Source organism: Bos javanicus, chromosome 13 (genome assembly GCF_032452875.1).
Source record: "Bos javanicus breed banteng chromosome 13, ARS-OSU_banteng_1.0, whole genome shotgun sequence".
Classification (NCBI taxonomy): Eukaryota; Metazoa; Chordata; class Mammalia; order Artiodactyla; family Bovidae; genus Bos; species Bos javanicus.
The window spans coordinates 66,021,945-66,048,107 of NC_083880.1; the positions used below are offsets into that span (position 1 = coordinate 66,021,945).

Below are 26,163 nucleotides of genomic sequence, written 5' to 3' on the forward strand. Positions count from 1 at the left end.
AACCATTCCTGTGTCATAAAATAAACCTCAACAAATATAAACGAAATGAACTCACAGAGTATTATAAAAGTATAGATACGGAAAACAAATTAGTGGCTAAAGAAAGCAAGTGTCACTTAAAAAGGAGTAACATGAGGGAGATCTTTATGATGACAGAACAATTTTGTATCTTCATTTTGGTGGTGGTTACCTCATCTACACATGTGATACAATGGTAAAGGGAACGACATACATTGTTCCAACTTCCTGGTTTTGGTATCATACTATATAAAATGTAACCACTGGGGACAAATGAATACATGAGATCCTTTGTACTACTTTTGCAACTTTCTGTGAATCTATAATTATTTCAAAATAAAAAGCTGAAAATTTACTTCTTTCTTAGGAGGTTATGGGAGCCTATGCTCCATCAAATATTAGTAAATCGTGAAAAATAAAAACATGGAATCCAGTAAAAATGGGGAACCAACACAGAAGAAAGCTTCCAGGGTGCAAACACAAAGAAATTTTATTTTAACAGTTAAAGCAGCACCCCCAAACATCAACTTGCTCTTACTGGAAATTACAGTCAGAAGGCTCCAAAAGTGACAAGAGAGTGGAGGAGGAAGAAACAAAGATCACATGCTAGGATTAACTTTTTAGAAAAATTTCTTTACTGAGCTATTGGAGAGAGGGATCCAACTTCATCAAATGTCCAAAGAAAATGGAGCAATTAAAAAAAAAAGCTGCTAACATTTTATTCCTTAAAAACCCCTGAGAGGTATGGCCACATATTTAAGTTATCACTTGGATTAATAGTTGCAGGGGGTCGGGGGGTTTCAACATTAGTTAACTAGGAATGAAAGACAAACAACAGACCTGAAGGGGAAAGATGATGATGGCGTACCAAAAACAAATTTTACATGTTCCACATTTCTGCCAAGAGGTGGCTAGTACTGAGTGTGCCAAAGACAATGAAGGCCAATTAATATGTCATTATGGCTAAATGTGCCATTAACTGCTGACCATGAACCACCTACAATGAACTACAGAGCCTCTCAACACACAGCTTCCAGGCTTAGGATTTATGGAACTTGCCAGCGGCTGGTAGAGTGAATTTACTTACTGACATGTCCATTCCATGAAGTCTTCGTGTTTCCTGCACCATTACAGTCTCTAATATTTTATAATACAAAATTTCTGCAAGCTTTAGTCTGTTTACAGCAAAGTCTATGAGGGCAAATAAAAAGAAAACGTGCTAAAATGAAATGTAGCTGTTAATAACTAAAGAACAAAATTTATATAAACTTAAATCTGATATATTAAAAACTACAGGGAAGGAAAAACTTGGATTTCTATTTTTCTTGGGACAGTCTACTTTCAATGCTGTATCAATTTCAGTTTTGTCTCCTTACCTATGTGAGATCCTGGCTGTTCATCTGTTGATTGAGTATAGTGTTGGCAGAAAGTCTCTCCTATTCCTTTCACTATTTTCATAATATTTTCCATAGGATTACGCATACAAGACCTATAAAACACAATAGGAATCTAATAACCAGGAAAAAAAACCCAGACTACTAACATGTCTTCTTTCAAGAATTAGTCAGGATTTTAGTGACCAAAGTCCTATTTTAAGTTGTAAACCTGGATATATAAACATAGGATATTTCAAACTAGTCTACAGCCTTTAAATATAACCATTTGGCATACTGTTTTAGAATTTCAACATTAGTGGAGTCTATGTCTTCTATATTATGCTTCTATTTATATGAAATTCTAGAAAGGCAAAACTATAAGGACAGTTTCCAGAGGCTGGGGATGGTGTAGGGACTGAATATAAAGGGGCAGAAATTTGGAGGGACTCTTCTATGTCTTAATCATCATGGTGATGATACAACTGTATGCATTTGTCAAATCTCATACAACTGTACAGTAAAAAAGATGACTCTCATACATAAATTATACTTCAAGTAAAGTGAAGTGAAAGTCGCTCGGTCATGTCTGCTCTTTGAGACCCCAGGGACTATAGTCCATAGAATTCTCCAGGCCAGAATACTGGAGTGGGTAGCCTTTCCCTTCTCCAAGGGATCTTCCCAACCCAGGGATCAAACCGGGGGTCCCCTGCATTGCAGGTGGATTCTTTACCAATTGAGCTATACTTCAATAAACCTGATTTAAAAAACTAGATAATGGGCAGTGTTTAGGTATATATTGTGGTGTAAAAATGAATTGCATGTAATTTTTACCAAAATCAAAACAAGTTAAAAAAAAAATGTAGCATCAAAAAGGAAGATATCTGGCGAGAAGCAATTAACTCTGTTACTTTTATATTATTATATTAACTCTGTTACCTTCCTATCATTCAACCACAGAATACAGGTATTAATTCAGAAATGACAAATCCAAGTTTATGAGAAAGAATGTGACTTGCCCAAAGCCAAATAACAAGCACAGGGTTCAGAATTCTCAATCCCATATTCAAATGGACCAGCATCATGTGTAGAAAGGCAGGTAGCATACGTGGCAAAAACACTTTGTTCTTATTGCGTTCTAATACAAAGCTGTGCTTCTTGAGTTATATTTTCTTCAAACTAGGCTGTCTTTTTTATTTCATTATGTGGTAAAACAAATAATAAACTCACCCTCTTAATTTTTAACTGTACATTTTGTTAGCTATGTACACATTACAGTAGATCTCTAGAACTCTTGTAGGTAATGCTGCAATGAACTTGGGTGTGCAAATATCTCTTTGAGATCCTGTTTTCAACTCTTCGGAAAATATACCCAAAAGTGGGATTGCTAGGTAATAAAAATTCTATTTTTAATTATTTGTGAAATCTCCATATTATTTTCCATACCAGCTACACCATTTACAATCCCAGCAACAGAACACCAGTTCTAATACTCATCAACACTTGTTATTTTCTGTTTTTTTTGATAGTGGTCTTTCTAATGGCTATGAGGTGATATCTCACTGTGGTTTTCATTTGCATTTATCTGATGATTAATAACATTGAGAATTTTCTTCATATACTTTTTGGCCATTTGTATGTCTTCTTTGGAAAAATGTCAAGTCTTTTGCCCTCTTTTAAAATGAAGTGTTTTTTGCCTTTTTTTTTTTTGAGTTGTAGGAGTTCTTTATATATGCTGGCTACTAACTTTTCTGATATACAGCTTGCAATTATTTTCTCCTATTCTAGTATAGGGCTTCCCTGGTGGCTCAGATGGTAAAGAATCTGCCCTTAAAGTGGGACACCTGGGTTTGATCCCTGGGTCAGACTCCCTAGAGAAGGAAATGGCAACCCACTCCGGTATTCTTGCCTGGAGATTTTCACAGAGGAGCCTGGGGGGGCTACAGCCCAAAGGACTGCAAAGAGTCAGACATGACTAAGAAACTAACACTTTCATTTTTTAATTGAGTAAGGCTCCCCAGGTGGCTCAGTGGTAAAGAATATGCCTGTCAATGCAGGAGCCACAGAAGACACGGGTTGGATCCCTGAGTTGGGAAGATTCCCTGGAAAAACAAATGGCAACCCACTCCATTATTCTTGCCGGGATGATCCCATGGACATAGGAGCCTAGCAGGCTATAGTCCTTGGTGTCACAAAGAGTCAGACATGATTCAGCATGCAGAAGCAAGCAAGCATTCCAGTATGCTGCCGTTCATCCTATTATTTCCAATGCTATACAGAAATATTTAAGTATGATGTAGTCCCATTTGTTTATTTTTGCTTGTTACCTATACTTTTGATGTCATATCCAAGAAATAACTGCCTATTTCAATGTTGCAAAGCTTTTCACCAATTTTTTCTTCTAGCTGTATAGTTTCAGGTCTCATGTTTAGGTTTTTAATCCATTTTTAGTCAACTTCTGTATAAAGCATAAGACAAAATCCCATCTTCATTTTTTTCCATGGAGATATCTCAAAGAGACCCAAGTGTACTGCAGCATTACTCACAACAGCCAAGATGTGGAAACAACCTACAGGTCCACTGATGAATGAATAGATAAACTGTGTGTGTGTGTATATATACATACACATATATATACATACAAAATATCCATTATTTATGCAAATAATATATAATAGATAATATTCCATTATTTCTATATATAGAAATATATAGAGAAATGCTGTATATATATTTCTATATATATATACAGCCTTAAAATCCTATTATATACTACAAAATGGATGAACCTTGAAGATGTTCTACTAACTGAATCCAGCCAAACACAAATGCTACATGATTCCACCTATAATAGGTATCTAAAGTAACTTATGTATATGTAAATGAGTCTTTTTTCATTCTTCTGCATGTGGATATCCAGTTTTCCCTATAGTGTGGTCTTGGCACCCTTGTCAAAGATCAGTTGATGATATACATGAAGCTGCATTTTGGGATGCTAGTCTATTCCATGTCTAGTCTACATGTCTGTCTTTATAACAATATCATACTGATTTCATTATTATAGCTTTATAATGTGTTTTTGAAATTAAGATGTGTGAGCTCTCCAGCTTTTTTCTCAAGATTATTTTGGCTATTAGAAGTCCTTCAAAATTCCTTATGAATGTTAGTTTTTTTTTTCTATTTTTATAAGAAATGTCATTGGGTTTTGATAGGGATTGTACTGATTCTGTAGATTGCTTTGGGCAATGTGGACATTTTAACAATATTAAATCTTATAATCCATAGACACGAAATGTCTTTCCATTTATTTATTTCCAGGTTGTCTTTTGCATTCCACATTTTCTTCCTTCCTTCTCTTGTGCTTTAAAATGTTTGCACAGAGACTTCCCTGGTGATCCAGTATTTAGAATCTGTCTTGCAGTATTTGATCCCTAATCAGAGAACTAAGATCCCATATGCCATGGAGCAACTAAGCCCACACACAACTAGAGAGTCCATGTACTGCAATGCCTCAAGATCCTACATGCTGCAACTAAGTCCCAACACAGCCAAATAAATAAGTGTACTGATTTTAAAAAGTTTGCATAGTTGCTTTGCCATTTCTTTTTAACTCGTTCATGCTAAATGCACAGCTCGGTCCAGATCTATTTATTCAAATACTATGAGGGTAGATCAGATGCTATGAGTCTTCCTACCTTCCCTGCCATCTGTTTATCTTCTGAGCTGTGGCTGAAGCTGGGGATGAATGTTCTGTCCACTTTTCTATAGACTGAGGTTTGGGGACTGGGAGTACAACACAGATGGTGCTAGGTTCAGCTTTTGTTGAAGACCAGGGCTTTGCTTTCTCTTCTGAGATTTAGTTAAATATCCCCATTCCAGGGTTCACTATACCTAGGTCAGGGATACCTTCCAGTTTTATGAGGATCTCACCACAAATCAGGTAGGAACCTCAGAAAATGGAAGGCCCTAAGGATTTTTCATATTTATGCTGCTATCTTGGTGGTATAGAGGAACTTTCACTTGGGGAGTTTCTATTAATAGGACTTTTTGCCCATCTGCCTACTCACTCAATGAGCATTTTCAAGACCCTGTTAACAAACCCTTTTCCTTCACTAATGCTTCTTGGGGGTGGGGCATACTAGGAGCATCCATTTCCTTTCTTGACCATCGCTTTGGAAAATTATAGCATGAAATAATATCCTTCTTTTCATTTGGTTGCTGCTGATAGTTTGCTGATTTTTATTATTCTGTTATTTCATTAGGTATTAGGAAATAAGTTTCTCTGGTCTGGCCTCATTTTATCATCTTTACTATAAAATGTGTCTCTTTTTTTCCAACAACTGCATAAAATTCCATTTCATGGCTGTACAATCAATATGTAACCAGTCTTCCATTTGATGGACATTTAGATTGAATCCATTTAAAAAAGAAAACAAAAACAGTAATGCATAAATTAGGGGTGTTACCAGAGTGGAATGTTAGAGCTACATAACCATTAAGATGCGTTTAATCTTCAAAGTCTATAATAATATGAAGTAAAATTTATATATAATTTTTCATAGTACTTCTACCTGATTTTAGGTCAATATACTTTGTGATTGAAATGGTACAGTAAAACTTGTCAGATGTATATCCATTATCTCCAGAATTCAGAAGTACTGAAAACAGAATGAACTACAGAATCTAATTTAAAATTAGAGGAAAACTTGGAAAAAAATAGTATCATACTCACTCAAAAATATTTATAAGTTGTTCACTTGGTGCATTTTTCAAGCCAGCTACAATACTCTGTAGCCGGCTCACACTTTGGGTAGCTGAAGCAACAGGAGTAATGACTGCTTCTTTTTCTCTTAAATATCGCCGTCCTGTCAGTGGGGTAGAAGGCGCAAATGATGTTTTCTGACAGAAAAGAAAAATATGTGACATTAAAAATTACTAAATTACATGTTTAATTTAGTACAGATACCATCCTCTCTATTCATGTTTAGTAGGTTACTTTTTCTCCCTCTTCTGGTTACCTACCACATTTTTAGCAATATTATGCTAATAACATCCTACCTCTGAATAACACTTTTCCACAGTGCTTTCTCTCTACAATCTCATTATCTTCATAACATTCATTTGAAATATAACATGCACATTTTCATTTTGCATGCGAGGAAACAGCTGACAAAGGTAATGGAAGTGCTGGGACTGAAACTTAGGTTTCTATGAGTTTTCTAGCAGACCTTATACTCTAACCCACCTAACACATAAACAGAGAATTAAGCCTTGGCTATAAACAATCAAATCCAGAATAATATGGCTGATGTTTGAGAAAAGCATATGGTAGGAAAGCAAATTTTAAAGCAAGAAAGCAGCAGCTAAAGTGGTACAAAGGAAAAACAGGAAAAAAGTATGTCTTCACATCCAAAGACACAGTCTACTGAAAATCCAGGCATTCTGGGAAAATACCCAAATATGAAAAATAGCAAGAAATGACCTAAATACTATATGCTATAGTTTTGAAAATTATTCTTTAAAGTTTTCATGGGAAATATGAATTAGTAGAAGAAATTCAAGATTTAACTTGAAAGATGCTTCTGCTGTTGGGCTTCCCTTATAGCTCAGCTGTAAAGAATCTACCTGCAATGCAGGAGACCTGGGTGTGACCTCTGGGTTGGGAATATCCCCTGGAGAAGGGAAAGGCTACCCACTCCAGTATTCTGGCCTAGAGAATTCCGTGGACTGTATAGTCCATGGGTTTGCAAAGAGTCAGACACAGCTGAGCATCTTTCACTTTCTTCACTTTTCTGCTGTTAGTAGAGACACACACACACACACACAGAAAAAGACCATTCAAGACTGAGGCCAGGCTAGGTTATATTACTTTTTCAAAATGATGTTGAAGGTTACACTCCACATTAGCCTGTGCTGTCAGTTTCCCTAATGGGCCGTCACCAGTGAACTTCCGAGGGGTTCCAATTTCCTCTTCTGCATCTGCTCCCAAAAAGATCCTCTCATCAAAGTCACCAACAGTTAAAACATATTCTTCGTACTCCTTGTTCACTGCTTTGCTGAAAAGAGAATTCTTTTAAGCTCCTATGATACAACTAAGTTACACAAAATCTTATAGATTTTGACTCCATAGCATGGAAAAGCTCATGACTTTTTAGTTTTTATTAACTCTGCCCATCTAACAATATCTGAGGTTTCTATCTGATCATGAACATTCTTCACATTCACATAAAAGGCAATAAATTACTTTGCAAGGTGACTGAAAAGAATCTGTACTTAATCTGAAAACTAGTTGAACCTAATTAAGGTCTGATCATTGAGGAAACAATTGTGTGTGGCCTTGAAATATAAGTACATTCTGAATGTGCCAATATTTGATTAGTGAAAGAATGTAAACTCAAATACAGAAGTCATTGGGTCTGTTTATGAGTTTCTCAGGAGAGCAGATATTTTAAGTGCCAATGGTTTCTGAAAATAAATTTAAGACTACAAGGCTTAGCAATAACACGCACTGAATTCCACCAATGCAGAAGAAACCTGAATTTGAATTTGGAGCTGTTAACTTGATACAACATATCCCTTAACCAACTGTAACAAATCATTACTGACAGTAATATGATATGTCTGATACTTTTAGTGCTAGATAATTACCTATTATCAGTAAAACTGCAAAGGTCCAGAAGGCATTCGCCCTTTAAAATCTGGGAAGAAAAAGTCATTGTGACATTATGTAAGTAAGCATATTAACATACACACAAGAACATTACATTTATCTAAATTAACACACACAAACACAAAACAGAATTATTAAACATTTTTTTCCAGACCAATACCTCCTATTTAGTATGCGAATATTAAAAAACATTTAACGTCAGGATTTCAAAATACTTTGAAGTTAGTCTACCCATAGCAGTGGTTTCCAAATTTTAGTGACATAACAATCATATAGGGGAACTTGTTAAAAAGGCAGACTTGACAGATCTCAAAGCCTGAACTACGGCAGCAGTTTTAACAAATTCCCCAAACGATTCTGATGAAAGCTGTCCAATTTTAAAGATTGTTTATAAAGAATGGAAACTAACAGTTATTGAATGATGGTATGTGTCAGACAAGCAAAAGATATGAAAGGAATATAGCTACTGTTACTGGTGAGAAGAAGGAAATGGCAACCCCCTCCAGTATTCTTGCCTGGAGAATCCCCATGGACAGAGGAGCCTGGCAGGCTACATGGGGTCACAAAGAGTCAGACACGACTGAGTGACTAACAACAACAACTGGTGAGAAAGGAAAATTACACTGTTATTCACATTGTCTGTGTATCCACACTATTCTTAGATTATCAAACATCAGGGATTGTAAACTCAAATGCTTTCAGGGGTCAGAGTTTAACATATATAAATGAAGAGGGCAGAAAGCACGCTTCCTTGTCCTAAGAGGTAGCCATTATTGAGCTTGACAATCGTTACCCATGTAGTTACCAACACTGCCAATTCTGATTTTTAAAAAATTTTCACATAAAAGGTTTTCATGTGTCAGCTAAAAATTGAACAAAATAAAAATGTAAAACATCCTAAACAGGCCAAATAAACGGTCTGTGGCCCATGGGCAAGAGAACCACTGTTCAAACCAGGATACTTCTGAAGTGAAAAAAGGAGACATTCTAGTAATTATGCCACACCAACAGCCAAAACCCAGATAACCCAGGCAAACCAAGATGTATGGTCACCATACCCAGGAGTGCACCGTTTCTACAGAGCACAACAGACAAAATCCTTCAGTTCCTTTAAAGTTTACTTTGCTGGAGATTAAAGTTTTAGAAAGAGATATTTTGAGTATATACACACACAGAGAAATATAAAAATTGTGTATATGCACATAAATATTTGTTTATTGAAAGATAAGACTAGATACAAAAGTATACGTAAGAGAAGAACCCAGTTAGTGATGACCTAATCCTTTCAGGGACTCTTGCTCTACTTGTATGGAATTAAAGCTACAGCTGTTAAATATCATCCTACTTTTAGTAAATAACAAATTGTGTAAACAGTATTCAAATTGTGGCAATAAACCAGCTTACTCTGACCTCCTGCTTTTCCTTAGGCTTACTCTGATGTCTGTCCTTCATTAATTCTCTATCAGAACCTCCTACAGATGCCTCTGGCTGTGCATTTAGTTGACAGGACATACGGCTGGTCACATTCTTCCACAGCTCAGTTCTGCACATCACAGAAAATCACTGGCCAGGACTGCATCACAGCAGAGGCTGAAACCTGGGAACTTGAGCCCAAGTACTATAATGTTAAGAACTTGCTTAAAATACTGGTTTTCTCCTGGAGGCTGCTACTGCTGACCCACAGGAGCTGAATCATTTAAATGTAAGTACAGTACCTTCCTATCAAAGAGTTTTGAAATATATGGCTTAAAGTAATGCTCCTTTATTCCTTTGGCTTCTACCAGAAGTCCGTCATGCAGTTCACACAGTACAGGAATGATGCAGGGAGGTTCTTCAGAAGCCCGAAAGTCAGCAGTTTGGAAATTAGATGGTAAACCTAGTTTGACAGGGTGTAAGAACCAATGGATGGAAAAAAGAATATGATCAACTTTTAATACTCTTTTTCTAAAAACTGATTATCAGTTTTCAAAAATAAATAAGGTCTCACCTTTAAATGATGGATTTAGCAACTCTTGTCTATTTGGGCACATAATGGCATTGGCAAAAATCAGATCCAAGCAGCACAGAAGTAAATGATAAGAGTTTACTAAATCATCTCCAATCATACGAAAATTACCTTTACAAGAAAAAAGAGACATAAAACCCAGGAACCTTCCATGTCAAACAGCACCGAGTTCCCACAACAGAAATACAAAGCAAGTGAAAGTGTCACCTTACCCTTAGTATAAACAAACAGTGTCCAGCAGAAATTAAAGAGCTCTTTAACACTGCAAGGAATCCTCCTAAAAAAGGGGTGGGGGGAACGTATTTTTTATCTAACTTACTAAATATCATTTTACGTTTGTCACTTAAAAATTGAAACAGCAAATACACCAAGTAGCAGTCAAATTACATATAAAATCCCATTCACAAAGGACAGACAACCATGGTTTATTAAATGGGGTTAAAAAGTTGACTTTTAAAATGCAAATGCCCTTAATAAGTTTGTATCATAATTTCTATGTCAATTATATGAGGATAAAGTGTCTCACCTCTGCTTCCTGCTTCGTGGTAACTTTGGTGGCTCTTCATATGGATTTTGAAATATATCTAAAAAAATTGGCTCAAATTTTTTGAAAATTACAGTAGACACCTCAAAATTTCTTTCCAGCCTTTCTATACGTTCACGAAATTCTTGTGGCAGGTTTGACATGTCCATCCATTTCTTCATTTTACTAAAAAACTGTATTAAACTAAACAAACAGAAAAAAGCAAATTTAAAATGAATCCACATAATGGTAAGAAAAGGAGACACTCTACTTATACCTAAGAATCTTCATTAAAATCCCTGAATTTATTTTTTAAAAAAGAGAGACAAAAAAACCCCATTTCAAGTGCTATGAAATTACTTTGGTTCCCAGAATCACTGTGAGAACTTAACAGTCAATACATAAAATATCTTTGACTATGTAGGTAGTACCTATCTGCTGCTGCTGCTAAGTCACTTCAGTCGTGTCCAACTCTGTGCGACCCATAGACGGCACCCCACCAGGCTCCCCTGTCCCTGGGATTCTCCAGGCAAGAACACTGGAGTGGGTTGCCATTTCCTTCTCCAATGCATGAAAGTGAAAAGTGAAAGTGAAGTTGCTCAGTCATGTCTGACTCTAGCGACCCCATGGACTGCAGCCTACCAGGCTCCTCCGTCCTTGGGATTTTCCAGGTAAGAGTACTGGAGTGGGGTGCCATTGCCCTCTCCAGTATCTATCTACTTCTTTTAGTCCCTGTAGTACCTAGACAATACTCTGCATATAAACTACAAAGTAAATGTTAGTCAACAGACTGATGAGTTCACAAAACTAAAAACTAGTCTGAGGAAAGACAGCCTGTCTCAATATTAGATTATGGAAGTTGATCACAAAGCACCAGACTGTTACAGGGCAGGAATAAAATTCAAGTGTTTGTGTTACAACACGTGGTTCTACTATCAAACATCAATATATACCTAAGAAGGTAGAACATACCCAGAAAAATCACCTAATGGACTATGGCTCTACATTTCTGGTTTATACAATTATAAGTGCATTTTTTTATGTTCCCATGTTAGTATGGTCTTGGACTGAAATTTTGTAGTGTTAAAGTTCATTTAAGTGTCTAGTGATATTACAGAATAATGAATGTAATTTTTTTTTAAAGGTGGTGGAAGAAATCATCAGTTAGTTGTCTGTAGAAGTTCAAACTCCAGACATGCTGACTGAAATCTAAGAATTTGAGTCTTTTTAAAAGATTCTTATCAAGAGCAGCAAAAAAAGAAAAAAAGCTAGATTACTAAAATTTTTTTGGCTGACAAAATTATAGTCTCTTATAGAGGACTTTGTTGGAGACAGGGATGCTCAGCATGTGAAATTCTATTCTTTCCTTTGTCTGAGGATTTTCTACTAGAACGGTAAGCTGCATTGGAACTTAGGGTGAAGGCATAAAACCTGAGGTCCTTAATCATATATATCTGTTTGGTTTTTGAATCTGGAGGTGACAGCATAGAAATGAGGAAGTGGTAAATTCTTATGGAGCTCAATAGCAGCTCCTAGGGACAAAAACATTGCCAAAATCCAGGGACAGCACTGCTGGCCATGCAAGCTGTGTACCTATTAGATGGGTTCTGTGATACGCTTTTTGGTTGTGTAGCCAGCCTCTCTTTCTCCTGGTCATTTTCTAAGCCTAATTTCTTAAGTTATCCTAAAGACTTTGTCAGCTATCCAATATTCTTTCAATACATTTTTTTTCTCCTTAAGAGAGCCAAAGTTGGTAGCTGGTATCTGTTTTTTTTTTTTTTTTTCTTTTTAATAAATAAGAGCCGTAACTAATATGTTCTCATATAAATCCAATGTACATATTGCTATCCCAAACATCTATTTCTGCTTTATTGACTATGCCAAAGCCTTGGACTGTGTGGATCACAATAAACTGTGGAAAATTCTGAAAGAGATGGGAATACCAGACCACCTGACCTGCCTCTTGAGAAACCTATATGCAGGTCAGGAAGCAACAGAACTGGACATGGAACAGACTGATTCCAAATAGGAAAAGGAGTACATCAAGGCTGTATATTGTCACCCTGCTTATTTAACTTATATGCAGAGACCAGAGAAACGCTGGGCTGGAGGAAGCACAAGCTGGAATCAAGATTGCCAGGAGAAATATCAATAACCTCAGATATGCAGATGACACCACCCTTATGGCAGAAAGTGAAGAGGAACTCAAAAGCCTCTTGATGAAAGTGAAAGAGGAGAGTGAAAAAGTTGGCTTAAAGCTCAACATTCAGAAAACGAAGATCATGGCATCTGGTCCCATCACTTCATGGGAAATAGATGGGGAAACAGTGGAAACAGTGTCAGACTTTATTTTTTTGGGCTCCAAAATTACTGCAGATGGTGACTCCAGCCATGAAATTAAAAGACTCTTACTCCTTGGAAGAAAAGTTATGACCAACCTAGATAGCATATTGAAAAGCAGAGACATTACTTTGCCAACAAAGGTCCGTCTAGTCAAGGCTATGGTTTTTCCAGTGGTCATGTATGGATGTGAAAGTTGGACTGTGAAGAAAGCTGAGTGCTGAAGAATTGATGCTTTTGAACTGTGGTGTTGGAGAAGATTCTTGAGAGTCCCTTGGACTGCAAGGAGATCCAACCAGTCCGTTCTAAAGGAGATCAATCCTGGGTGTTCTTTGGAAGGACTGATGCTAAAGCTGAAACTCCAATACTCTGGCCACCTCATGAGAAGCGTTGACTAATTGGAAAAGACTCTGATGCTGGGAGGGATTAGGAGCAGGAGGAGTAGGGGATGACAGAGGATGAGATGGTTGGATGGCATCACTGATTCGACTGACATGAGTTTGGGTGGACTCCAGGAGTTGGTGATGGACAGGGAGGGCTGGCGTGCTGCAATTCATGGGGTCACAGAGTCGGACACAACTGAGTGACTGAAACGAACTAAACTGAACCTGGAACAAAGTTTATCAGAGTGTTTGAAAACAAACAAAAGAGCCTTAATGCTACTGCTACTGCTAAGTCACTTCAGTCATGTCAGACTCTGTGAGACCCCATAGACAGCAGCCCACCAGGCTCCCCCGTCCCTGGGATTCTCCAGACAAGAACACTGGAGTGGGTTGCCATTTCCTTCTCCAACGCATGAAAGTGAAAAGTGAAAGTGAAATCGCTCAGTCGTGTCCGACTCCTAGCAACCCCATGGACTGCAGCCAGGCTCTTCGGTCCATGGGATTTGCCAGGCAAGAGTACTGGAGTGGGTTGCCATTGCCAGGACTGATATCACTTAAACTATGAATGTGATTTTTTTAAACTAAATTAAAATACAAAGTAAACTTCACAGCTTTCAAAAGTTTTTGTTTCATTGAAAATCTATTACAAAGAATACAGTACTCCAAAAAAGCATATGAAAGATGCTCAACATCATTAGACATTAGGGAAATACAAATCAAAACCATGATGAGACAGCACTTCATGGGCACTTGACTATTAAAAAAAAAAAACCGATAGGAATTTCCTTGGTAGTCCAGTGGTTAAGAATCTGCTGCCAATGCAGGGGACACAGGTTTGATCCCTAATCTGGAAATATCCCACATACTACAGGGCAACTAAGCCCATGCACCACAATTACTGAGCCTATGGTCTAGAGCATGGGAGCCACAACTAATGAGCCCGTGCTCCCCAACAAAAGCCACTGCAATGAGAAGCCCGCACACCACAGTTCGAGAGTAGCCCCTGCTCACCTCAACTAGAGAAATCTTGTGCAGCAACGAAGACCCAGCAGAACCATAAATAAATAAACAAATAAGTAAATCTTTAAAAAAAAAAAAAGGTAGATAATAAGTGTTGACAAGATGTGGATAAATTGGAATCTTCATAGAATGACTAGTATAGTCACTTTGAAAAACAGCTTGATAGCTCCTCAAAAGGTTAACCAGAGTTACCACAGGACACAGCAATCCTTATACATACATCTAAGAGAAATGAGAAATACGTCTACATAAAAAGCTGTACACATTCATAGCAACATTATTCATAAGAGTCCAAAGTGGAAACAACTCAAATGTCCATCAACCAAAAAATTAATAAAATGTTTATATCCACGCAATGGAAAATTATTCAGTCACAGAAAGGAATAAAATGCTGATACTGCTACAACATGGATGAACCTTAAAAACATTATGCTAAGTTAAAGAAGCCAATCACAAAGAAATATCATATACTGTATGATTCTATTTACAGGAAATGTCCAAGATAGGCAAAAAGACAGAAAGTGGATTAGTGGTTGCCAGAGGAAGGGGATTTAGTGGGGGTATAACACGTGAATGCTAATGAGTATGAGGTATCTTTTTTGGGGTGATGAAAATGTTCTAAAATTGTAGTCAGTATGTGAATATATTAAAAACTGTTGAGCTATATATTTTAAATGGATATGTGGATTATATTTCAACAGGACTGTTAAAAAAAAATGCTACTCCAAAAAGGATACAGTGAAATATGCTAGAAGTATTAGTAATTACCTTCCAAAAGGCAACTTGGCAACATGAATATAAAGTCTTAAAAACACTCAATTCTTTCATCCAAAAATTGCTTTTTATGAGAATCTAAGGAGAGAGTCAAAGATATAGGCAAAAATATTTATACAAAGATGGATATCATGCTACCCTATGACAGTTTTTTTTCTTTTTTTAATAGGTAATGTACATAATTACAAAATTTCAAAGGTACTGAAGGATACATGATGGAAAGTATCTCTCCTTGTCCATCACCTCCCTCCCAGTTTTTTTCCACTAAAGCAACCAACTTTGCCTTAGTGACTAATTATATCTTCCCCATCCAGGGACTGAACCTGGCTCTCCTACACTGCAAGCAGATTCTTTACTACTGAGCCAGAGAAAATCACAATTATATTGTTACTAGTTTCTTATTTATCCTTGCAGAACTTTTTAGGGTATTTATGAATACACACCTAATTAAATACTTTTTCCCCACTCAAATGAAACAATACTACCTACAATAGATATTCTATACTTCTCTTTTTTCCTATAATTTTGGAGATCATTTCCTCTCAGTTCACATGAACGTCCTTCCATAATGTTAAGAGCTGGATTTTATTCCACTATATGGATGTGCCATAAATGTATCTAAGCATTCCCTTTTCTCTTTTAAACTTTTTTATTTTGAAATAGCATCAAACTTACAGAAAAGTTGCAAGAATTGTATACAAGAACTTCTTTATTCAACAGTATTCACCAATTTTGCATTTTGCATATTTGCTTTGTCATCCATCTCTCTTTATGTTATTTATGTGTATACAGATCTTCCTCGATTTACAAATGGGGTTATAGGATATAACCTGTAACCCTACTGTAAGTTGAAAATATAAGTTGAAAATGCATTTAATATACCTAAACCTACTGAACATCACAACTTAGCCTAGCCTACCTCAAACATGCTCAGATGCTTACATTAGCCTACAGTTGGGTAAAATCATCTAACACAAAGCCTATTTTATTAAAAAAAAAAAAAGTGTTGGCTATCTCACATAATTTAACAAATACTCTACTGAAAGTGAAAAACAGAATGGCTGTGAGACAGAATGGTTGTAAATGTACTGGTTGCTTACCCTGCTGATTGCATGGCTTACTGGGAGCTATGACTCACCCTGCCAGCAAAAACCAAGTAGAGAGAAAAGATGGTAATATGGAACATATGTCCCAATAGTGGCACACCATCTATTTTTAAGGGTACTCAAAAGGCAAAAAAGAAAATTACTTTGTAAAAAATTAATATCAATGTTTCAATTAAAATTATGAAAAGTAATTTTTCATTCAGGTTCTAATAAATATGAAAATAATGAGTGAATGAAAATAATCTTGATTTAAATCACAAGTTACTAAAAAACTTATAAAAAATAAGGAAAAATTACTTCTCACTACTTAATGAGGCTCAGACAGCTGCTTTATTAAGAATTTAAAATTCAAATTATAAAACAGATACTAATATTTAACACTATTAATAGCAGAACAAATTTTTACATAAAACTTTTTTTTGGGGGGGGCAGCACCTCATGTCTTACAGGATCTTAGTTCCCTGACCAGGGATTAAACCCAGGCCTTTTGTAGTGAGAGTGCATAGTCCTAACCACTGGACAGACAGGGAATTCCCACATGAAACTTTCTTTTTAAGTTGGAAATTGCTTAGGCTAATTTTTTTTTGTAAACTGAAGTTGAATTAAAGATACAATTTAAGAGAAGACACACTAATGTATATTTGTTTACTGATACATAAGTAATACAGCATGGACTTCAGAGGCTCTGCCACTTAGGTATATAACCACTGGATATAATTTAACCTCTTGGTGACTTGGCTTCCTCATTTTTAAAATGAGATTTATTTGATAGGATTACTGTGAGGATTAAATGAATAAAGATATGTAAACTATTAGCACATAATATCTGGCACACAGGTAAATCAATAAAAATCTTCTAGTTTTACAGGTATATGTATGAATCTATACTTCTACAGTATTTTGCAGTATGATTTAGCAATATTTGATGCATATTTTCCCAAGTCTATAAAGATCTACATAGTCACTTAAAATTAGTGACTTCCCTGGTGGTCCAGTGGTGAAGAATCCACCTTCCAAACATAGGGGATGGGTCTGACCCCTGGTTGGGGAGCTAAGATCCCACGTGCCATAAAGCCGCCAAGCCCGCACACTGCAGCTACTGAGGCCACAGGCACTGGCACCTGTGCTCCCAGTGAGGAGTCCTTGTGCTGCAACTACAGAAGCCGACGAGCGGCAACAAGGACCCAGAATAGCCGAAAAAGAGAAAAAACGTTACTGCGTCAAGTAATAAAACTAGAATAGAGATGTTAGATTATAGAAAATTATTGTATCAGGATTAATTTTGTTGACGTGGATAACTGTACTATAGATATTTAAGGAAATACATACTGAAATATTTAGGGGTATAGGGCTATAATGGATGCTACTTAAATTGAAGTAGTTGAGGAAAATATATTATTTAAGGGAAAAAGATTAAATGATAAAGCAAATGGAGTAAAATGTCACTAAAAGGTGAGTCTAGGTCAAGGGTGTATGGATGGTCTTTGTAATTTTCTTATTTTTGCAACTTTTCTGAAAGCTTCAAATTATTCTCAAACTTAAAATATTAATGGAAAAAATCATAGATAAAAAGACTTAGTAATATTCCTGGCAGTACAGAAGTTAAGACTTTATGCTTCCAATGCAGGGGGCACAGGTTCCCACCTGCTGCATGGTGCAGCCAAAATAAAAAAAACACCCAAAAACAAAACCTCTATGCCTGTAATGCCTGTGGTGATAGTTACATAACTCTGTAAAAAATACCCCAAATCACTGAATTGTACAAGTAAGTAAATTATATGACTTATAAATTGTAACTCAATTAAAAAAAAAGATTTAGAACAGGGGCCTTTGGTTGAAGTTAGAATTTGAGGAAGAAAGTCAGAGAAAGAATGTGAGAACTAGGAAAAAAATGTGAGAACTGTAAAAAAAAACCTTAGAATGGGATGAAGCTAAATGATTTAAAATGAAGAAAAATTAAATTCTAAAGTTAAATTCAGGACTTATAAAGTAATGTTTGAAAAATCAAAGCGCTTTACCTTAGTTTAGCTGAACGTAGTATTCTGGTAAGTGAAACGCAATTTCCTTCCATGATACCCTTTCCAACTGTGGGAATGATGCTTTTGCGGCAAGCAACATACAACGAACACGCCAACCAGTGTATAACCTCTCCCTGGCAGGCAAAAGATAAAACAGCAAAATGGATATATTTCGTTAGAACACTTGAATTCTAGACTCAAAAGAGATCTTAGGATTATCTGGTCTAATTTTCATACTGTATTAACAGGCGAGAGAAGTGAGGCTATTTGCCCAAGGTCAGAAAGCTTAGTTGGTAGCAAAAATGGGTATAAAATTCCTTACTCTCAGTCCTGTGTAACATGGTAAATTGATATTAATCTAAATATAGATCTCTCATCTATACCCCAAATCTAATATTACTGAAAAAGTTCTCAATTTCTCAGCATTAGCTTTTTCAGTATTATAACACCAGTCATGGCCTTGATGATGTGGAAGTTCCTTTCTATCATTTTGTTTCTTTTTTAATCACTTAGGCAGAGAAAAGGAAAGAACAGAGTAGAATCATGGCAAAAGAATCACACATATAAAAACTAATACCTATCGTGTTCAACATAAAGGAGATTGTCAGTTTTGTGAGGCAGAAATTGGGGGAATTATTTACCCTAATCTTTAAAACAGTCTAAGTATGGCTCTCTATCTTAGCAGATATTTCAATTTGCAATGCTACAAAAAAGGTGACATTTGAGAATTCAACACTAGACTTGAGCTATTGAAGCTAGATTCACTTTATGACTTCATTGCTGAGCTTTACATGAAATTAAGAACTAGCCACAAATCTCATACCATAACACAATACTGTAGTGCAGATCCTCTTTAAGACCAGACTCTAGCAGAATAAAAATGACTAATAAAGATTTCCTGCAATAATCCAAAAGGAGTGAGCAGAAATTGGTAGCTACTAATAAATCTAAGACCCAGTGTTCCTGCCCTAAAGTAGTGAAAAGTCTTAATTGCTTGAGGCAGGTAAGCTTAAGGTTGAATACTTTTAGAAGCCTTGATTAACGAATTGTGTGGGTATAACACCCAAGTATTATAGAGCTTTTGGATACAGGCTACTAGACGAAAACACGATTAATATAGAGAAACTTTAAGAACCAAAATTACTACTTTGATTTTTTTTCTAAAAATAAAAAGCACCTATAGTATTTAAATTAGTTTCTTGATACTAGGCCTTCAAAATACAAAAACACTCTGACCTTATAAAACTCCAAGTGTAGAACTAAGAGAAACAGATACTGTTATCTATAATTGGTGAGATACACGTTTTAAGAATTGAAAATAAAGTGTTATGGGAGAATATAGTGTAGTGAGCAACTGATTTTGACTGGGAGGTCACAGAAGGGTTCACAGAGGGAGACAAAAGTAGTAAGTGGTGATAAATCACCAAAATGTACGGGTGAAGTGGGGTGGGTAATCAGGAGCTTGTCAGGTAGACTAGAGGGGATAGGGATTGGGCAGAGGGATTCTTAGGAAGCAGTAGATACATGAAAATGCCTTTCACCAAAAACAAAGCAACAAAGAAGAGGAAAATAAAACACTTTAGATAGAATAAACACAAAATCTTAATTCAACACAACTGTGAATTAAGTCAAACATTAAGATATCCTGATCAACTCTGCCTAACTGGAGATTCGGCTCTTAAACTTTCCCTGGAGTGGGGAGTGAAGTTTCCAGGCAGAGGGACTGGCATGGAGAAAGTTAGGAGCAAGCTAGGCATATTCAAGAATCTGAAAGAAGCGCCTAGTTTAATGCCTTCAATACAGTCTACACTCAGCAATGCACATTCAATGAGAGACTAAATGAAGACTTGGGATGTCAGAAACGCTTTCTCTGGCTTCTAAAAAGTTTGTTTTCAATCGAGAGGCTGTAAGTTATAATCTCCCTTACTTTCTCCTCCTTTCCTCAGCTTTCCAGTCGTGTCACCCGAGATGCAGATGACTGTCCTTAATCCAGTCTATCCAGTCCTACCCTGGAGACAAACAAGAGTCTCTCTTCTTCTCCCTCATATACTGACACACACATACACAGTCAACTCCAAATTTCCAACTCCATGCCTCTGAACTCAGCGATTAACTATTCTACTGGGTGATGAGTCAGAAGAACACTCCTCTTAGATCACAAAAACTTTTGATCATGAGGCCACTGCAAATATATTCCATCATAATTCTACCTCTATATTGGGCTTATGCTTGTTTGGGTTTCTGCGATGATTAGCAGAACGAACCTGGGCAACACAACCCTCCTGGTCTTGATACCTGGACAGCAGGATTAATACTCCCTGCCCTGTCGTGTCACAGAGCTGTTGTGAGAAGTTAACGCAAGAATGGCTGGGGAAAATCTAATGATAGCTTACATTTTATTCTGTTCAGAGACAGGACACTGTGTTTAGCGTCAAGACCATCTAATTATCCCCGTCTGAGAGAGGAGGAATCTGGGGCCCAGAGATAAGCCTTGTGTGCACAATTGGCTCTGATGAAATAGCTGTGTCGCGGCAATACGGCAAAAAAGTAACCCACATTTCGGGCCGGCAGGGTAGAGAGATTATGGCTTAGACTGAGTCTGGCTCCACCATTAACCGGGCGACCTTGGGCTTAACCTCTTTGGGATTCAGCTTCCTCATCTGTGTAATGGGGATCACAGAACATAGTCAAAGGGTTGTGGAGAGAACCAAGTAAGACGACACATCTAAAGCGCTGGGCAGCGGTGTCTTGGCACACAAGTCATTCCGGCTTTTATCGTTATGGTATTTGCTTCTCAAATGGACTTAAGGGCAGTCTCAAGACGTCTGTGGCGCTGGTCTGAAGACCAGGGGACGACCTCTGAGTGGAGTGTGACCTTGGAAAAGCCACTCCTTTTCCGGACTCGTTTCCCGCCTCAAAATAAATGGAGAAATGGGATCTATACCCTCCCTTCCAGCTTCGCACTCCTCGGCGCCCGCCTGGGCAGAGAGACCCTTCCCGGTGGGGAAACTCCCACCGCCCCACAGGGTGGGGTAGGGGCGGGGCGGGGGTGGGGTCTGGCGAGCTCGGTCCCGCCGCCCCACCTGCCGCCGCTCACCTCTAGGCTGTAGTTGCCCCGGATGGCAGTGAAGTCGTCCAGGGCTTCGGCCGCGCTCCCCTCGTCCAGGTTCAGCTCCTGGCACAGGGCCTGCAGCGCTTCCCCTGCCGCGGCGACCACTGCCGCCCCCTCGGCGTGGGGATCGTCCTCGTCCATCCCCTCAGGCCCGGCGGGCGGCGCGGTCACAGCCCCCCGGCTCCTTTCTCCCTCCTGGGCGCGCTACCCACAACCACCCGCGCGAAAAGCGCGCGAAAATCGGGAGCTGGAGGACGACGTCTCTTCGATGGTCTGCATCCGCGTTTCTCCTCTAAAAAGTCCGTTTCTCCTCCAGGGCTCCCAGCCGGCCCTCTCCGGATATGTCATAAGAAGACCGACTTCGGGGCCTAAAACACCTGAACTTGGCCCTTGGCGGGCAGCGGTGGACACAGCCGGCGGGGCAAATTGGTAGCGGAGGGATCGGCAGTCCGCGCGCAGGGTCTGCCGGGAGTTGTAGTCTGTATCCAGCTTTGGCGCCAGCGGCGCATCCCTTTCTTGGTGGCTCTGGTTCAGGCAGGGCTACCAATTGCGAGGTGGCCCCGTTCATCTTAGGAAGAAACGTCTTCTGCCCCGCCAACCCATGGGCCTCCCTGCCCCAGGACTCCAATCACAGTTTGATCGAGACTTGCTCTCTGAGTTAGGAAACGGAGGAGGGAACTGAAAAAAGTGATCCCACAGCATCAAGGGCAGGGAAGGGCCTCGTCGGATATTCCTCAGAGTCTCCAGCGCCTATAGAGCGGTCTTTTAGAATCACTGAGGGGTTGATGAGGTAAAGATATTAGCAGACACCTGTCCATCTCTTTTTGATGGCTAAACGAGGCTTGACCTGGGCTGAAAGAGCTGAGAGTAAGGGGCACTTCCTCAGCTCCCTGGGCCCTAGGAACTGGGACCCTGGAACCCAGTAAAAACTTGTCATTCCAGATTTAGGAATGGCCTGAGCATAAGCCTGAAGGCATGGAACTGGTCTGAAGGCTTACACTTCTGCTCCATCAAAAACCCCTTCTCCAGGAAGAGCCAGAATCTTTTAAAAAGGTAAATCAGAGCTCCTCAGTCCTTCACTCAAGATCCTTCAGTAGATTCCTGTTGCTCTTAAAATAATTTACAACCTTCTTTCCATGGCCTATAAGGCCCCATGTGATCTGGTCCCACCTCATCTAGGGCATTGTCCCCTTTCTTAGGTATGTAATAAGTTCCAACCTGCTTTGTTTTGGAACCTTGGACATGCCAAACTGCCAAACTAATTATTACCTCAAAGCGTTTCTCACATGCTGGTCAAACAACCCCAAATACTCTACATGGGATCTTTGCTTGTCTGGCTCCTTCTCATCATCCAACAAAAAGTCACCTTGTCAAGCTTATCCCTGAGCACTGTATTTAAAATAGCTAACCGCATCTCTCCCCCTGACACACACGCACGCACGCGCGCACACACACACACGCACACACACACACACACCTGTATCATTGTCTTCATAGCACCTTATTACTATCTGAAATTATCTTGTTTATTTGCTGGCTCTTCCTACTAAAACGTGAGTCGCGTGACAGCAGGAACCTTCTTTTTATGTTCAGTGTATTCCAGAGTTTATGGATTAGTGACTGGCATAGTTGGCACTCAGTACTTAGTATGGTGTGTTTAAAAATGACAAAGAGCCCATTGTTGCTTGGATGAGGGAAGGAGTCACCAGAGATGAAAACGGAAGCAGGTCCAGTTAGGTTGCAAAGGATCTCAGAAGGGTAAAAAAGCATGGAGATTTTAATAAAAGGAGGTGAAGTCTGTGTAACCAGGTTCCTCTGGGTGTCACATATGGGTTAGTTGGGGGTAGAGAGCAGAGGTATGGAGATGGTGGGAGATGAGTCCAGCATAGATAGGAGCCCTTCTGCAGAGACAGCTCTGTCCTAGAGCTGAAAGGGGCCCTGCTGAAGAGGAGGAGTCTCCAATAACATAGGTTTCCCTTTGGGCTACGAAAGGTGATACTCTCAACTAGAATGGAGTATAACCAGACGGATAAGATCAGTTCTGGAACTGTTGTGTGTGGGATCCTAGAAGGTCGCCCCTCTCCCCTGAGCATTTTCCCAGTCTTCTACATTCCCCATACATAGGGAGGGCTGGGACTTGGGGACCAGCTGCAGTCTGGGTATCAAATGAGTAAAAACTCAAACTCCCTCCCCCAAACTCAAATGTGGTACTTCTAGCTCTGCTTTCTTCTAGCTGACTTCAGGACCATCTTATTATCTTCTGAAAGGGGTATTGGCATGTAGTGTCTGCATGGAGACTCACCTCCTATTAGATTTTTCAGCAAAGAAATGTCAGGATTAGTGGAGATGAAATGGATAAAGATTTTCCTGTACTGGATTTTTTTTTTTTTTTTTTTGCCGCAGCACTTGGCATTCAGGGTCTTAGTTCCCCGACCAGGGATCAAACCACTGGACTGCCAGGTAAGTCCCTAGATCATTTGTTTTCTAATTAAGCTGCTGTGCATCTGTTTTTAAGAGCTCCAGGAGTGGAGGCAGCCTGGACATGAAGATTTGGGAATTTTCAGGCAGTACCTGAAGTTAAGGGATCAGTTTTATATCACTCAGGGAGTGTGTTGGCACGAGAAGAGACTCAAGGGTAGACCCTCTAGGAGTACCAACATTTCAGCAATAGGCAAAATTTTAGGAGTGAATGAAAAGAGGAAAAAAAAAAAACTGTCCAGGAAGGTATAAGGAGGAGGAGCAGTATTTCAGAGGCCGGGAAAGAAGTACTCTATAGAGTCCAACACTACAGAGAATTCAGATAGGATGAGGAATTCAACGAAGACCTCCTATATTATCTTTCATATGATTTCAGTAACCTTTTCCAGAAGCAGCTGTCTTTAGCACAGTGGGAGTGGAAGCCAGATTACTGTGGTTGAGAGGCTGCTGGAAGGAAGGTCAAAAAGCTGGAATACAAAGTAAAAACTTGTCTTTACATAGTCTGGTGGAGGAGAGCCAAATGGAAGGGTATTTTCTAGGATTGGGAAACACAAGCATGTGAATAATCAGGGACAGGCAGAGACTGAAGATAAAGAGACCAGCAATGTAGCCAGGCCCTGGAGAAGGTGCCCAAGACGGGGATCTAGAGGCTGGTCTTCCTTTTCACAGCTCTTTTCTGGAAGGTTATCACTGCACATCTAGATTAAACAGACCTGAGAGGCACTCTGGTGAGTAGAAAATAGCAACATGCAATTGGGAGATGACAGTGGTAAAGGTTTGGATATTTCTTTGTTGAGAAGTATCCCTGGCTCTGTTAAACACAGACATCATGATTGGAATTTTTTGAAGAAAAGTGGAATAAAAATAAGACTACCCCATGGGGTCTTGGCTTTCATAGCTGGTCATGGACAAGATCATAAGAGCTGAGAGACCTCAAGTTTTTTGCCTTTGCCATAACTCATTAATCTCTTTTTTATCCAGATCTGAATTTCAGAGGGTCATTCTGGTCTTGAAAAGAAATCATTTTTATCCAGATCAGAATTTCAGAGGGTCATTCTGGTCTTGAAAAGAAACCAAGATAAAAGGAAACAGCTCTCAGGAATTATAAGCCAAAGAAAACCAGAGAGTCATTGCTGCATTTTTCATCTTTTTAGTCAGTAGTGGGGTTTCCAGTGAGTTGCAGTGTATGTACCATAAGGCCATTTCTTCTTTGCAGCTGAATGATTCTGATTTGTTTTTCTGCTTCATGCACACACACTAAGTCCTGAAAACCCTTCGTTTCTTCATTCCAAATATGTTTACTGAATGCCTACTATGTGCAAGATACTGATTCTTCTCTTGCTGTGACTTTCAGATCATCCAGATTTGAACTGAGGGGCACTGCTGGCTTGAAAATGACCCAGAAACAAAAGACACACCTCTCTCAAAGGTCATCCACCAAACAAAAAATGAGAAACACTGCATGCTGGGTTTTTTTCCTCCTCCGGAGTGAGTCTGTGCTCTAACTTTGGATTTTCAATACGTTGTTATCCTGTCTATGTGAACCTCCCATTTTCCTCTCCTGTCTTTTGATTCATTTGATCTGTAACTCTTTACATTCAATTAACCGCTCACGTCTATGACGTTTCCTTTTGCCATGTGGTAATTCTCAGACTATCCTGAAATGAACTATTAGGAAGTACAAGCTTTGGAAATGAGGTCAAGATAAAAGGAAAAGGAAAATACTCTTGAGTTCCCTTCTTTCCCTTATGAAATAAAGCAGATTTAAACTGTACTCTCCCCCCACTCCCCTCTTTTGGACTGTTAACTGTGTCATTGGTTTTCAATAAACAGGACTGCCAAACTCACCAAAAAAAAAACCCAGCCCATGCTGTCCTTTTTGTTATCACTGACTCTCCTGCTCCTTCATCCCCTACACCTAATCACAAAATCTTGTGGATTCCTCCTCCACCAGATTTCTAGTTGTCTTTCAACATGTTATATTTTCTCTTCCAATCCATCTTATGTTTACTTACTAGTCCAGTCTTTCTCAAGCAGCATTTGTATCATGTCTCTTTCTCAAGACTCTTCAGGGCTTCACTATTACCAGTTGAATCAAATTTAGGTAGGTAAGCATTGATCCAGCCTCACCTTCATGTTTTTTTTTTTTTTTCTCTCTCTTCCCTTTTGTCAATATGCTCTCCCTGCTTTTTTCTCAGGGTACATGTTGGTTCTTTTTTTTCGTTATTATCCAATGGCCTGCTGTGTTAACACTCAATTGAGCTTCTTTGACTAGAAAATGAATTATGGGTGGTGAGATAGATTTACTCTCCATTTCTGATCCAGATACGTCATGAAGGTTGT

The 26,163-nt window shown here is 38.7% G+C and overlaps 1 protein-coding gene across 2 annotated transcripts in view; it reads right to left on the reverse strand.

Annotated features, from left to right (window-relative positions):
• The window catches only part of RBL1 (RB transcriptional corepressor like 1), a 60,486-nt gene extending 38,912 nt beyond the window's left edge, over positions 1-21,574 (reverse strand). Inside the window, exons 1-11 of one of the 2 annotated variants that reach the window (XM_061437519.1) lie at positions 21,328-21,574; positions 18,231-18,364; positions 10,593-10,793; positions 10,279-10,343; positions 10,049-10,177; positions 9,777-9,937; positions 8,040-8,089; positions 7,261-7,447; positions 6,124-6,290; positions 1,395-1,507; positions 1,106-1,209 (exon numbers count right to left, since the gene is read on the reverse strand). In XM_061437519.1, coding sequence (XP_061293503.1) covers positions 1,106-1,209; positions 1,395-1,507; positions 6,124-6,290; positions 7,261-7,447; positions 8,040-8,089; positions 9,777-9,937; positions 10,049-10,177; positions 10,279-10,343; positions 10,593-10,793; positions 18,231-18,364; positions 21,328-21,483 — 1,467 coding nt within the window. In that variant the 5' untranslated portion in view covers positions 21,484-21,574. Of the gene's footprint in view, positions 1-1,105; positions 1,210-1,394; positions 1,508-6,123; positions 6,291-7,260; positions 7,448-8,039; positions 8,090-9,776; positions 9,938-10,048; positions 10,178-10,278; positions 10,344-10,592; positions 10,794-15,100; positions 15,185-18,230; positions 18,365-21,327 lie in introns of those variants that run through there. The other variant, XM_061437520.1, reaches the window with a different exon arrangement.
• Between the last annotated feature and the right edge of the window lie 4,589 nt (positions 21,575-26,163).